Source organism: Humulus lupulus, chromosome X, assembly GCF_963169125.1.
Source record: "Humulus lupulus chromosome X, drHumLupu1.1, whole genome shotgun sequence".
In the NCBI taxonomy this organism is placed as follows: domain Eukaryota; kingdom Viridiplantae; phylum Streptophyta; class Magnoliopsida; order Rosales; family Cannabaceae; genus Humulus; species Humulus lupulus.
Genome location: NC_084802.1, coordinates 13,192,706 through 13,207,311, shown reverse-complemented (window position 1 = coordinate 13,207,311; position 14,606 = coordinate 13,192,706). Strand labels below are relative to the sequence as shown.

At 30.2% G+C, this 14,606-nt stretch overlaps 1 protein-coding gene across 1 annotated transcript; it reads right to left on the bottom strand.

The window, feature by feature from the left end:
* Positions 1–4,088: 4,088 nt before the first annotated feature.
* On the bottom strand, positions 4,089–6,225 carry LOC133805164 (protein VERNALIZATION 3-like). The gene is made up of 4 exons (XM_062243264.1): positions 5,933–6,225; positions 5,794–5,855; positions 5,213–5,253; positions 4,089–4,824 (listed from the first exon to the last, which is right to left on the bottom strand). Exons 1-4 carry the CDS (start codon positions 6,125–6,127, stop codon positions 4,601–4,603), a joined length of 522 nt encoding a protein of 173 aa, XP_062099248.1. The 5' UTR covers positions 6,128–6,225; the 3' UTR covers positions 4,089–4,600.
* Between the last annotated feature and the right edge of the window lie 8,381 nt (positions 6,226–14,606).

Below are 14,606 nucleotides of genomic sequence, written 5' to 3'. Positions count from 1 at the left end.
AATACGTTTATGTTATTCTTTTATATATTATATAGTTTATTTATTTAAAATTTATATGAGAATCATAAAACTTAATAAAAATAATTTGTAAATTAATTTTTTTAAATAAAAATTAACAAACCTGTAAATCCAAAACAAAGATTAGTTGAACATATACCTAAATCACCTAATTAATATTCCACAAAATTTATTTTGGAATCATAAACAAACTAACAGATTTATATATATGCACGTGTATATATATATATTTATATAAACTAATAACATTTACCAAAAACTGAGAATATATATATATATATATTTCTCTATAAACTAATAATAATATTAAACAAAATCTCAAAAACAGTGATAAAATAATTTTTTAAAAAAAACTAATTAATACCTACTGTGAGAAGTGCACAATCCAATCTCCATCAGCCCAAAGCCTTCACCAGCCCTTCAATTGCACGAAAGAAAAAAAATTAAAGAACCAGCAAGAAAAAAAAATCAGTTAAAACATAGATTTATAAACATATAATATTAGATTTATAAATTTATATCTTTATAATGAATTTAAACTTATATAGAAAATGAAAAAAATAAGAATATTGCTATTTGGTACCTTAAGATGCACAACACCACATAAGGTGTCGCTTCATGATTGGTTAGTGATACCCCATAATCCTTATTAAATTCAAATAAGTAGGACCCGATATTGGATTGCACCAATTGCGGTATGCTACCAACTTGTGGTGTTGGGCACCAGTGGTGCCCCTTAGCAATTCTAAAAAAATAATCATATATATAAACCATCAAGAGGGAGAGAGACCGAGAATGGTCGATAGAGACGTCGAGCTTCACTAGCTCACCGAAGAGATAGAGCTTGATGGGGAGAGAGGGGGCTAGGGAGAGTAGGTAGGGTATGGGAAAAAGGGAGAGAAGGGGGTCTACAAGGGGGAAAGCAGGTTGGGATTTGGGGAGGACACAGACAGGGGCTGGGATCGACGAGGGTGGCCGAGGTTTCTGGGGAGAAGGAGCTCTAGTTTGGGAACCAGAGAAAGAGAAATGGGGAAGGGGAAAGAGAACGACGCTTAAGTTTGTGCTATATATGTAGAACCTATAGCGATGACATCGTCTTGCTACAGTCTCAAGCAAGTCATCTCCGTTGATAATCTGGCACCGTTTTACATATAAAAAACATTATTCAATTAATTAAAAAATATTTAAATAAGTTGTTAATTGTATAACCTATAGAACGAAAAAATCGTTGCTATATGTTATTTTACCATGCCTATTTTGGCACAAATCCACTTTGGGCAGGTGTCTTCTTGCCCAAAATTTAGCATTTTATAGCGATGACATAAGTTTGTCAAAATTTTGGAGAAGTTATAACATCGCTCTAGTCCTAGATATTTTGGAGGTTAATACCTCTTGCCCGCCAAGGTACCCACCAAAATTTTCACATTTATAGCATGTCGTCACTGTAGGTATTCAAGTAATTAATTTTTATTATTATTATTTTGTGATTTTAAGGGATAGTGATGATAAAGGTATCGTTGCATTAGATGTTGTCATTATAAATCTCTTTTCTTGTAGTGTTTTGAAATAAAATTAACCTAACAATAAACAATTACACATTCTTATAAATTAAATATAAATTAATAATTAAGGAGAGTTAGTTGCATATATATATAATTTTATATATACACTACATTAATGGTGGTTTAGACTGAATCCTCGTTAAAGCTTACTATAAATAGCAGTTCATTCAAAAATATTGTTTGTAGTGCTTTAATTTATTTTATTTTTTTATTTTAATTTGAGTTTTGTTTACTTCTCGAATGAGTTCAAGGGCTTTAACAGTGATTCTGAGTGAACCACCATTAAAAGTGGTCGTATCTACACAATTTTTTAGTTATGATATGATAAATGGAGAAAGGAAATTAGATGAACACAAAAAAAAAAAATTGAACAGAAAACAAATCAAATAATAAATGGGTAAAAGAATCTGATGAACAACAAACACTCGACATGAAGAAGACTGTCGAGCCCAACATTTATCCACACCATTTCTCCCAATCACTAGAGTTTAGGTGTTTTCTTGTTCGATGAGGCTATGTTTGTTGTGAAGAGAGAGATGAAGGTCTTGGTTCATCATGAAAAGAGAGTAAGAGAGGTCTGGGTTTGTTGGAGAGAGAGACTCGTACATTGTCAAGAGTTGGGGAGAGATTTGGGCGGTTGGTAGGATTGAGAAGAGAATGTGGATAATGGATGAGATTGAAAGAAAGTAGGGTGTTTTCTTTTTTCCTCTTTTTCTTTTCTATCTTTTTTGGGAGAATGTGAAAGAACGAGAGAAATGGGGAGAGTAAGATTATAGAGAGTAAAGTTGTCGCGCTAGGCTTGGCTCTTTTATTATTAAATTTGCAAACAATATAGGTGTCAGTCCTCAACTAACGACTATAGTGTGTTACATTTAGGTCTAGCTAAAGCCTATACCAAAAACGCAGCATTTTTTGGCGTCATTTTTGGACTAACGCCTAAAATCTCCACATTTAAAAAATGTCGATTAGTACCTTGGACTGACGCTTTTTAGTGACGCTAGCTAAAAGTTATTTTTTAAGTAGTGAACTGACTTAGCTAACTTTTATGGCTTAATAATTGTGACAATACGAGTGTTATTAAAATCAGTTAATTTATTCATTTATGAATGAATTGAGCATATTCAGATTAATTGTCATTTTACATGATATCACATATTTAGAATAGAACTTCTTTTTAAAAGATAATAAGAAATTTCATAATAGAGTGAATCATACAACGTTCATATAACAGGTTGAATTACTTACAAAGCTAGTTCAAATGACCAATTTAGGCTTATTAAGTTGTTTACAATGTTCACCATCAAATATATATCAACCCCAACAATGTCTAAAGACCTATAATCAATAAAAGAAACATTATTGAAAATAAAACAACGATATACAAATCTCATGAAAACCAACGCTTCACGCCGGAAGATCACAAGACATGGGATCAATAACTATTTGAATAACAACCAAATCTACGTCTGAAAGAGATTCATCCAAGTGTTTTCTAGGATAAGCACGCTGAGTGACTCTACTAAACCAATACCTCAAAGCATCGTCGTGAAAGCCATTAGCTAGTAAGGTAGTGAAATAGTGGGTGATAAACACCATTATTGAAAAAACTAAACAAGCAAAAAGCCAATCAATAAGTACAATGAACAAATGAAATGGCTCGTAGAGTCCTTACCACCCTTCAACATTGTCAATCTTGATCCCCTTGAACCCATCCCAGAACCACAAGCCACCAAACTCGTCCAAATAGCAAAGATCTGCCCAAAACTTACCCACCAACGGGAAGGGAGACAACTCAGCTGCCGAGAACCGCAACACCCCCTAACATGCATCAAGAACACCACCGCTAATGCCAACCAAGGGACACATCACCCATCAACGCCTAAAGGACCATGAAACGAAAAAAAAAATGATGTTGGACCACCACAAGAAGATCGCCCACCTTAAAGCTACGTGCCCTCTCAGTTAGAGCTTCACCAAAAGCCCAACCACATGCTGATGTTGCTCCGACCAAGAGAGAAAAAGAACTAGAGGAAAAAGACTAGGATTGCTAATGGCGCTTAGGAATGAGAGAGACAAACATAGGTTTCCCCTCTATAATCATAGGAATGCTAATTGAGTTAATAAGTGGCTCAATTGCTGCTTTAGAATAGAACAATTACTTTGCCCTTATTCACATGCATATAGCTAATAATTGCACTTGTTTATGCATATCCCATTGGAAAATTTTCGATATAGCTAGGGTTATAAGGGTATATAATAATTTTTTTGTTAATAATAGTAGAATAGATTATTTTTATATTTTTCCTTCTTGTTTTAGACTAGTCGCATCTATATTATTCAGTTTGGCAATCATAATAAAAAATCTTAGTCTCCAATTTTTATTTGTTTGCTTTGATTAATCTTAATCTTTCAACTTATTTGCGACTAAGTATTTTTAGATTTTTAGAGAAAAATATGAGAATATAAATGAAAAAATATGTAAACAAATAATTAATCACGTTGACGAGATAATGAAAAGTACTATAAGTCCACATATTATATTGATCCATCATAAACATTTACAACATCTAGTAATAATAACATTAATATTGCTAGATGCGTGAAACATTTACAACTCACATTTGATAATTTCATAAGTACTGATAGTACAGTGCTAGAGTTTTATTACAAGAGATCACAACTAGTTATACAACACACATATATAGTTACTACTACTACTAGATGTAGCATATATATATTATGCTACTTGTAGTTGCATGATATATATATAGTCGATATTATTATTATTATTATTATATATAGTTAGCAGCCAGCATTGTATACACTCAAAAACTTACCCTTTAATGATAACATTTTTAACTATGTATATAGTTGAAAAAGATATCGTCACTAATGGTAAATTTTAAGTTTATTAGTGTTGTGTCTCTAGCATTATTCAATATATAGATATATAATTATGATTATTATATATATTTATATATATGGATAGATATATATTTATATATATGGATAGATATATATTATGACCTTCTTCCACCGCAACCGATTTCCTTCTGACAGTTGAAATAAACGGCAGCAACGGGCAATCCCAGATTGTAGATCTCAGCAAAGTCTCTTGTGTTGAAGTTGTGTCGCCACCCAGGCGCGTACACTGTTTGCCGTCCAAGTTGCCGGAACAACACGAACACATAACGATGTATTCCCACCGTTGGTCGTGGACTCTCATAGCACATCACTTCTTGTCCTACATTCGAACAATCAATTTTATCATTATAAATATTTTATTCTATTTCGAGTAATTAATGAAAATAGACAACATAAAAGATTATTTTACAGAATTATAATAATTAAAATGATGAAATTTTATGCAAATTAATGACGATTGAAAAAGAAACTACATATTTTGTCAAACACAATATTATTTGAGTAAAAATGATTATCAAAACTTACAGTAAAAAAAGTAGTTTTACTAAAAATAGGTTTGGAATCGATGATAAGGCCTACACAATTGTGTTGTTCTTAATTAGGGTTTAAATTGGACTTGGTGTTTTCAGTAAAAATTGCAATTATGTTGTGTAAAAACTAGGAATTATCTTAATTATTTAGAAATAAGTAAGTATAAACATATGTACCAAAGCCTGCTCCGGTAGTTGCGGGAATATCAGTCACCAACCTGAAAAGTCAACATACAAACAGGATTGACTACATTTTGGATATATGGTAATATAGCAATAATTTTGTTATATTAAGACAAATTTCATTATATACTTTGTATTTACTTTTGATTTAATGTACTTTGTAATTGATTAGATTTGATTGAAAACCAACCCAAAGCACATTAAATCTAAACTAAGTAAATAAAACTAAATTTAAAATATGTATAGCGAGATTTATATTTATGAAGTACACAAGTTCGAACATGGGTATAGGTGGGTCTGGCCTGTGCCTAAAGCCCTCAGACAATTAGGCCCCAAAAATTGGGAAAAATGCAATTTTTTACCTATAAATGCCCCAAAATTTTGAAAATTGTCACTTTATATATAATTATTTTTAAAAAAACAACATTTTATATAGGGCCTCCCACAACTCAGAACCAGCCCTAGTAGAATATAATAAAATTTATCTATTAAGGAATTTTTTTTTAAACTTATTGTAATAATACATAAAAATCACTAAAACAACAAAATTTTAATTGCAAACTGTGGTTAATTACCAATGCAAATATTCTCTGAGATTGGGTTCACTAGGGTTAGGAGCATCAGGATCAACCATAACCTGTCATACAATAAATGATTGTGTTAATATATAGAAAGAGAAGAGTATGTATGTATATATATATAAATTATACTGACCAAAGTGTAGAAGGTCCTGAGATCATCCCCACCAATTTCAACCCTAGGTTGGTTAGCAACTTGAGAAGGTCTGAGGTCAGTACCATTGTTAATAGCCCTATTGCCACTGTACGAAACTTTAAGAGACACAGACTTCGTAAAAGGGTCCAACACATCGTTTATCACTCTGCCAACCACAAGAGGGTCCCTAGCCATGGCTATATGCTTCTTAATAAAAAAATATGAAAATTTAAATATGATAATTTTTAACGTAGTAAACTATTGAAAATGGTTGAGTAGTACAATATATTTGGTGGCTCACAATGAACAATATGGATGGCTATTTATACATGTGATTTCTTATATTCTCTTTTAGCTTTTGTAACATCAAAAGGTTCTACTTCTTTTGTATTATTATATGTGGATTCTCGTAGTAAAACATAATTCTCTAACACCTTTTGTGGGTATGGACAAATATATTTTTATTTTTTAAGATTCATTGACTGATCTTCCTTGTTTTCTGTCCAACGTTAGCAACTTTTCATCGTCACTTGCAAAAAGTTCCATGCCAATCACATCACCGTTGAATTATGATTATAAAAATCACACTATGGAATCATTGGTAGATCAACTTTCAAAGCATTTGTTCTTTACAATTTCACTTGTTATTATATCACAAATTGTGCCATTAGTATTACAACCTTATGTATGTGTATACAAAATTTCATTTTAATTATGAATATATATATATACGATAGTGTTGTTAGATGAGTTTTGTAACAACATCAATATATGCGAGCACTCAAGAAGTAATATGCGAGTATGTAAAGTTAAATACAATCACAAAATTATAGTAGTTCAACTCAATTTTCGGTCGAGACTATGCCCACTTTGGAAAAAGTAGTCTTATTTTGATTATCTCCAAACCCATTCATTACTTTGAATGAACGTCGTTGGGATCACCTATTTATAGAGAAATAAAGTTTCCCTTAGGCCATTTGACCATTACACTTTAATGTAATTAAAGATAATGATTTACAATAGATGCAAAATTTGCTATTTCCATATTGAAAATGTCTCCATTAATTGCACTTAAATGCTTGACTATTGTGCGTTTGCACTTTTTCCTTAATACTGGGAGCTTGCTTTTTCAAGATGGGTGAACTAGTTCTCGCACCATGGTGAATAGTTATTAGCGATGTCATCCTCGCGAGGGAGGGTAAATTTACCCTACAACACATAGTTATTACACACCAATAAAAAAATAATAAATTAATACAAGAGGGTTATTACGTCGAACAATTGTTCGACATATATAATAATTGTAGACATAAAAAGATAGAGTTATTATGACATGTTTTGCACGTCATAATAACGTTTGCAATAAGTTATTACGCTGAGAAATGCTCAACATAATATACCCACTATAACAAAAAAAATCACTTTTTATCTAGCAAAATCCCAAAATCGTAGATACCACTAAATCGTAAATCCCAATTTTATATCAAATGTGATATTACAAATTAAAGAGGATAAACGAAATAACCACACACCAAAATGAAGAGGAAATATGAAGGAATATATTACTCAAATTCTCTTTGATGTACAAGTTATATACCCTCAAATATGCAGAGTCCTTTTTCGTTTGTGTCCAATTTTGTCCCCCAGCCTATCAACACCCACTCTCGCCCACGACCTTCATTGTTCATGCCAACGTCCGGCCGTCCACGTCCATCACCCTCCTCCGTCGCACCATATCTGCTAATAAAATGAGAAGTAAGTGAAGGAGAGCGCCATGTGAGAGGGAAAGATGAATGAAATGGTTATTGAAAGAGAGAGAGAGAGAGAGAGAAGTGGAGCCATGCAAGAAAGGATGAGCTGCGTGTGAGAGAGGGAGAAAGGAGAGATGCTTTCAATTTTTATTTTATTATTTTTTTATTGAGTAATGTGTGAGATTTTAATGTCATAATTTAAAAATACTTGTCTTTTTACAGCTATCTTTTGTTTATTAAAAAAAGGGTAACAGAAAGAAAAAATAAAAAAGAGAGAATCATAACGTATTACGATGTTTGAGTGTTGTAATAATTCTCGATAAAGTTTTTATGATGTGCATCCCGATGGACGTCATAAAATAGTAGCATAATAGAGATATTTTGTTGTAGTGATACATGCTTTAGGAATGTTCCTCGCGATATTTGCACTAAATTAATCATTTTCCTTATCAACTTTCCAAACAATAATTTGGTTAATTATATTTTACATGACTACATGCTACTAATTAATGGTATTCATCACATTTTCTTCATGTTTATTTATCAAAACATATATCAACCTACTCACTCAAAAGATTTTCTAGTAATATAATCTTTTAATGAGGATTGTTTTCTGATGTGGGGACTACTCCATCAATTTTAACATTCTTTCAAACCAAAAGGTTAGTATATACTTTTGAGGAAAAAAAAGAAAACTTATAAACTTGAGTAATGCATCATGGAATCTCTTATCTTTTTTTATGTGGGCCAAGAGTTTCAATACAATTATATATTTTTTTCCTATAAAGTGATCAAGATTTCTATTCTTTTTTTTATTAATGGGTACAACTTTTTTGGTTGCTTAAAGTGAGCTAGCTCAGTCTTGTATAGCTAGTAATTGTTCAAAGCAATTGGCACCATGAAAATTACTAAAGTTGATGCACTAAAATGATCCAAGTGTCTTTATTTTGAGCCAAACAAACATTTAGTTCAATACATGGCTCACAATCGACATTCTCTAGATATTCATGCAAGAGAGATTTTACGCATTCTTTTTAAATCGTAGGGATTGGGATGAATATATCAGTGGATGAAGGGTCCAATTAAAATGTATGAGAATATTTGGTAAGATTTTAATTAATCAATATAATTGTCATTGCGAATTGAGATAATATGCTCAATTTCATTAATGTGCTCAATTTTTGTGTGTTTATTCATACTAACCAATAATAAATAAACAAAACAGGATTTTTGTGTCACCCAAAAACGTCGGTCAACAACGTTGATCGACGCCATATAAAATTGAAGAGAATCAGCGTCAGTAGATTACTGACACCAATCTCTTCTCTCGGCGTTAGTGATCACTAACGCTATAGTTTTTTTTTTTTAAAAAAAAGAAAAAGATAAAGCATAAGTCCACATGAAAGCTCAAACCCGCTATTAACCCTAACCTCTCATCCTTATGTTCTCTCACTTCTCACCCTCCTTATCTCTTTAAATAACACATCATCTAATAAAATCTATAACTATTTTATTATTTTAATTCATTTTAAAAATGATGTGTTATCTGTTTAAAAGTATAAATGAATGTGATGAGTTTATGACATGTTTATTGGACTGTAATTGTATTAAAAATAAATCAATGGAGAAATGAAAGTATATAGAAGAATTGAAATCATTATTTGTATTATGTTATTTACTAAAATTGACTAGAAATTGAATCAAATCAATTTATCTTATATACATAATTAGAAAACATAATCGAAATAGTTAAAAAGGCTAAATTTTCCTTTTTGATATAAAATATATATAATAGTATTTTGGAGAGATATATTTTTAAATGACAAATTTTTTTTTTAATTTTAATTTTTAAATATAAAATAAAAAAGAAATAGAAGTCATTATTCTTAATGGGATTCTTTAGGTGATTAGTGGGAGAAGTATTTGCACTTTTTTTCTCCTTACTTCACCATGTTATCCTATTTCTCATTTTAGTAAACATAAGAATATGAATAATTACCACACAAATGATTCGCAATCACCTTAGGTGAACAAGCCATTAAAGATTTTCTAGTAATATAATCTTTTAATAATGATTGTTTTCCGATGTGGGGACTACTCCATCAATTTTAACATTCTTTCAAACCAAAAGGTTAGTATATACTTTTGAGGGAAAAAAAGAAAACTGATAAACTTGAGTAATGCATCATGGAATCTGATCCTTTTTTATGTGGGCCAAGAGTTTCAATATATATATATATTTCCTATAAAGTGATCAAAGATTTCTATTCCTTTTTTATTAATGGGTACAACTTTTTTGGTTGCTTAAAGTGAGCTAGTTCAGTCTTGTATAGCTAGTAATTGTTCAAAGCAATTGACACCATGACAATTACTAAAGTTGATGCACTAAAATGTTCCAATTGTCTTTATTTTGAGCCAAGCAAACACTTAGTTCAATACATGGCTCACAACCGACCTTCTCTAGCTAATCATGCAAGAGAGATTTTACGCATTCTTTTTAAATGGTAGGGATTGATGAATATATCAGTGGATGAAGGGTCCAATTAAAATGTCTGAGAATATTTGGTAAGATTTTAATTAATCAATATAATTGTCATTGCGAATTGAGATAATATGCTCAATTTTTGTGTGTTTATTCAAACTAACCAATAATAAATAAACAAAACAGGATTTTTGTGTCACCCAAAAGTATCGGTCAACAACGTTGATCGACGCCATATAAAAGTGAAGAGAATCAACGTCAGTAGATTACTGACACCAATCTCTTCTCTTGGCGTTAGTGATCACTAATTCTATAGTTTTTTTAAAAAAAAAAAAAAGAAAGATAAAGCATAAGTCCACATGAAAGCTCAAACCCACTATTAACCCTAACCTCTCATTCTTACGTTCTATCACTTCTCACTCTCTTTATCTCTTTAAATAACACATCATCTAATAAAATCTATAACTTATTTATTATTTTAATTCATTTTAAAAATGATGTGTTATCTGTTTAAAAGTATAAATGAATGTGATGAGTTTATGACATGTTTATTAGACTATAATTGTATTAAAAATAAATCAACGGAGAAATGAAAGTATATAGAAGAATCGAAATCATTATTTGTATTATGTTATTTACTGAAACTGACTAAAAAGGGAATCAAATCAATTTATCTTATTTACATAATCAGAAAACGTAATCGAAATAGTTAAAAAGGCTAAATTTTCCTTTTTGATATAAAATATATATAATAGTATTTTGGAGAGATATATTTTTAAATGACAAAATTATTTTTTAATTTTAATTTTTAAATATAAAATAAAAAAGAAATAGAAGTCATTACTCTTAATGGGATTCCTTAGGTGATTAGTGGGAGAAGTATTTGCACTTTTTTTCTCACTTCATCATGTTCTCCTATTTCTCATTGATTAGTGGTGAAAAATGCACATTTGTTGATTTTAATTATCAAAATAAATTAATTTTTAATTAATATTTTCATAGAATTAATATGATTTATTTTATAAATAAAAATATTTGATTAAAATTTAATTTATTGTTGTTTTGTAGGAATTAAAGTGCATTTTGGCATAGAGAAAAAGAAAGAAGAAATAAATAAATAAAACTGAAGAAATGATGAAAAGTTGGTATTTTTGTAACTTGAGGCCCAAACGAAAGCCCAGGCCCGCTGGCCTTTTTCTCCAACTTCAGCGCCATGTGGCGCCTTGTCCTCGCGCCACGTGTCCCTGCATCACTCCTGCCAGCCAGTCCACATGCGCCACGTAGCAATGCCCATCAATTCCCATTTAGCAATGCCCATCAATTAAACTTCCTTCAACATCAATATCCCAAAATCAATACAACCCGTGCCTTCCCAGTAGCCCAGCAAAGCAGGCCCAACATGGCCAAATGAAGGCCCATTCCCAGCAGCCTCACTCTCCTGCCAAAGACCCCAACAGGCCAAGCTTCTTCATTCGGCCCAAGACTCCAGCCCAACCCGCATAGCTCCAGCAGTCACGCCCAAGCCCAACGGCCCAAGCAGTCTCCCAGCCAGCGCCTACGTGGCGCGATCCCATTGGCTGGGAGTGGGTCAAAACCCTCATCTGCCACAGCCACCTTTCAGCCCATGTTTTGTGCACTTTGGGCCTTGCAAAATTGTCATTTTGAGCTTTAAAGCTCATCTTTTTTTGTGCTTTTGAAAAATGGCATTTGACCATATACCAAAATAACTAGGTTAATATTTATAATAAGATTTGATTTTTCAAAATCATATTTTATTATTATTATTTTAGATTTATTTTGTAAACCCCAAATTGTTGTTTAATTTCTTTTTTAATCATTTTCTCCATCTATAAATATGGACACTTTATTCACATTTCTATGTAATTTTTAGGTAGCAAAACTCTACCAAATTTTAGTCTCATTTCTCATATTTTCTCTCTAGAATTTTATGAGAATGTCTAGCATAATAGGCTAACCTTCTTGGGAAGGTTATGATGATCCTATATGCACTATGACTTTGTTTGGTATTTTTGATTCACCATGTGCTTAAAATTTATATATTTGAGTGATTTATTTTCTTTCATCTCTATTTCTTTATCTTGTTATCTATAATTATGTTTACTAATAGTATATAGATTTTGTCAAGCACTTTCTATGTATTATCAAATTAGTGAAAATAATATAGATAATATTTTTATCATTTTCTCCATCTCATCCATATATATTTACTTTTGCTAAAATCTATATAGAATTAGTCATGCTCTTTCTATGTATTTTATAAATGGTAAAAGTAATATTTGTGTTAGGTTTTATGTCCAATCTTGTATTGCATTATTGTCAATGATATAATGTCACTTTTAGATTTCTCATAAGATTTATCTCATCTTTCCATGGTAAAGAATAATAATCACTTGAATACATTTTTGTAAAATATATTTGTGCTTTAATGTTAAATCTTCCAAATGAATAGTTGGGATGTGAACTATCCATTTGTGTAATTTTTGTGAATCAAAGATCCAAATAAATGAGTATGCATATTGGTGATTCTTGATCCTTCCTACTTGTTACCTATTGTTACATCACATTTTAATCTATCTTTATTTCTAATTTTTAAATCTCTAAAACAACAAAAATATCACTTGTTCTATTTTCCTCACATTATTTTATCTCTAACATTTATTTATTGATTAACTTGTTCTTTTACCTCCTTGTGGAATCGACCGCCTATCTATACTACGACTACCGCTAAGTAGAAGTCACGTTTGGGCGTTAAACAAATTTTGGCGCCGTTGCCGGGGAGGTAATAGTGAAAAAAAAAAGTTTTTCAATAAAATTTTGAAAAGAGGTAAGTAATTCTATCCTTTTATTTTTGTGTATATTTCTCTAGGATTTTTTTTTTAGATTTATCTTATTTACTCTTAAAAAAAAATCACTATCATTATTTTTTTATTGTTATTTTAGTTTTTCATTTTTCTTTGTCATTGTTGTGCCAAAAAAAAAAAATTGTTATCCTTTCTTTTTCTTAGTTTATTTTATTTTATTTTTTTTGTTATTTTTCTTAGTTTATTTTGTTGTTATTTTGTTAGCTTTCTTTTTCTCTTTTTATTTATTATTGATGTAAAAAAAATAAAAAATAAAAACTTGTTGTGTGTTTATTTAGTCTTTTTTCTTGTACCTTATTTTACTTTATTTTATTTAGTTTTTTTTTTCTTGTAACTTATTTTATTTTGTTGTTATTTATTTATTTTTTTTAGATTTTTCATATTTACTCAAAAAAAAGTAAAAAAAATAAATCACTATCACTATCATTATTTTTATTGTTCATTTTTAGTTAGTTTTTCATTTTTTTTCATTGTTGTGCTAAAAGAAACAAAAAAAAGAAAAAAAATTGCTATCCTTTCTTTTCTAGGATTTGTTATTGTTCCTTTTGTTATTTTTTTTTCTCTTTTTTTTTATTATTGTTGTAAAAAAAAATTTAAAAGAAAAAAAAAAGCTTGTTGTGTGTATTTAGTATTTCTTGTTAATTTTTTTTTTCTTTTAGCTTATTTCATTTCATTTTATTTCTTTTTTATATTTTAAGTAAAAAAAAATAAATTGGATGTTTATCTTTTGCTAGTTTAGTCTTTATTTATTTATTTATGTTAATTACTTGTCTTTAGGATTTGTTACATTTTTCTTTATCTTACCTTGTGTTTTTTTTTTTGTGTTTGTAGGATTACTTTATATTTTACTTGTTTTTCTTCTTTTTTTTTTGTTGTAGGATTTTTTTTTCCATTGTTAGATTTGTATCTTTTTTTTATTTATTTATTTTCTATTTCTTGTTATTAGTTTTTTTTTTTTAATTTTTTAGGTTTTAAATCTTAAAAGGAAAAAATCATAAAATACAAAAAAAAAAACAATAATAATAAAAGCAAAGCTTGTTTTGTTAACATAAGCAATTTTTGCTTAAAGGCCAATTTGAGTAAAGTTCCATCCATGCTTACTTAGTAACCTCGGGGAGTTCTAGTAAGTGTTGGTTATAAGAGGACCGTTTTTGTGAATTGTGACCTCTCCACAATTATCTAGTAACCTCGGGGAGTTCTAGATAAAGTGTGGGTTTTAAGTGGGACCGTTCTAAAATCCTCAAATCGACCTGAAAACAAGTCAAACAAAAAAAATCAAAAATAAAAATAAAAAATCATAAAAACAAAATTTAAAAAAATGAATGAAGAAGAAAAGAAACGTTTCGAGATGTATTTTCCAATGTATTATTCTTCATTCGGAAACAACCATAATTCTAGTGCTACTGAGGGTACTAGCCATTTTAGGAGTGCATGCAAACTTAGTGTAAGAGATTACCGAGAACTTGAGGCCTTAGAAACTAAGTTTGAAAGAGAAAGTTACGAGGTTCCCGAGGTAGATTATGATGAACGTTATTGTGACTTTGCAAGAGTCGACCATA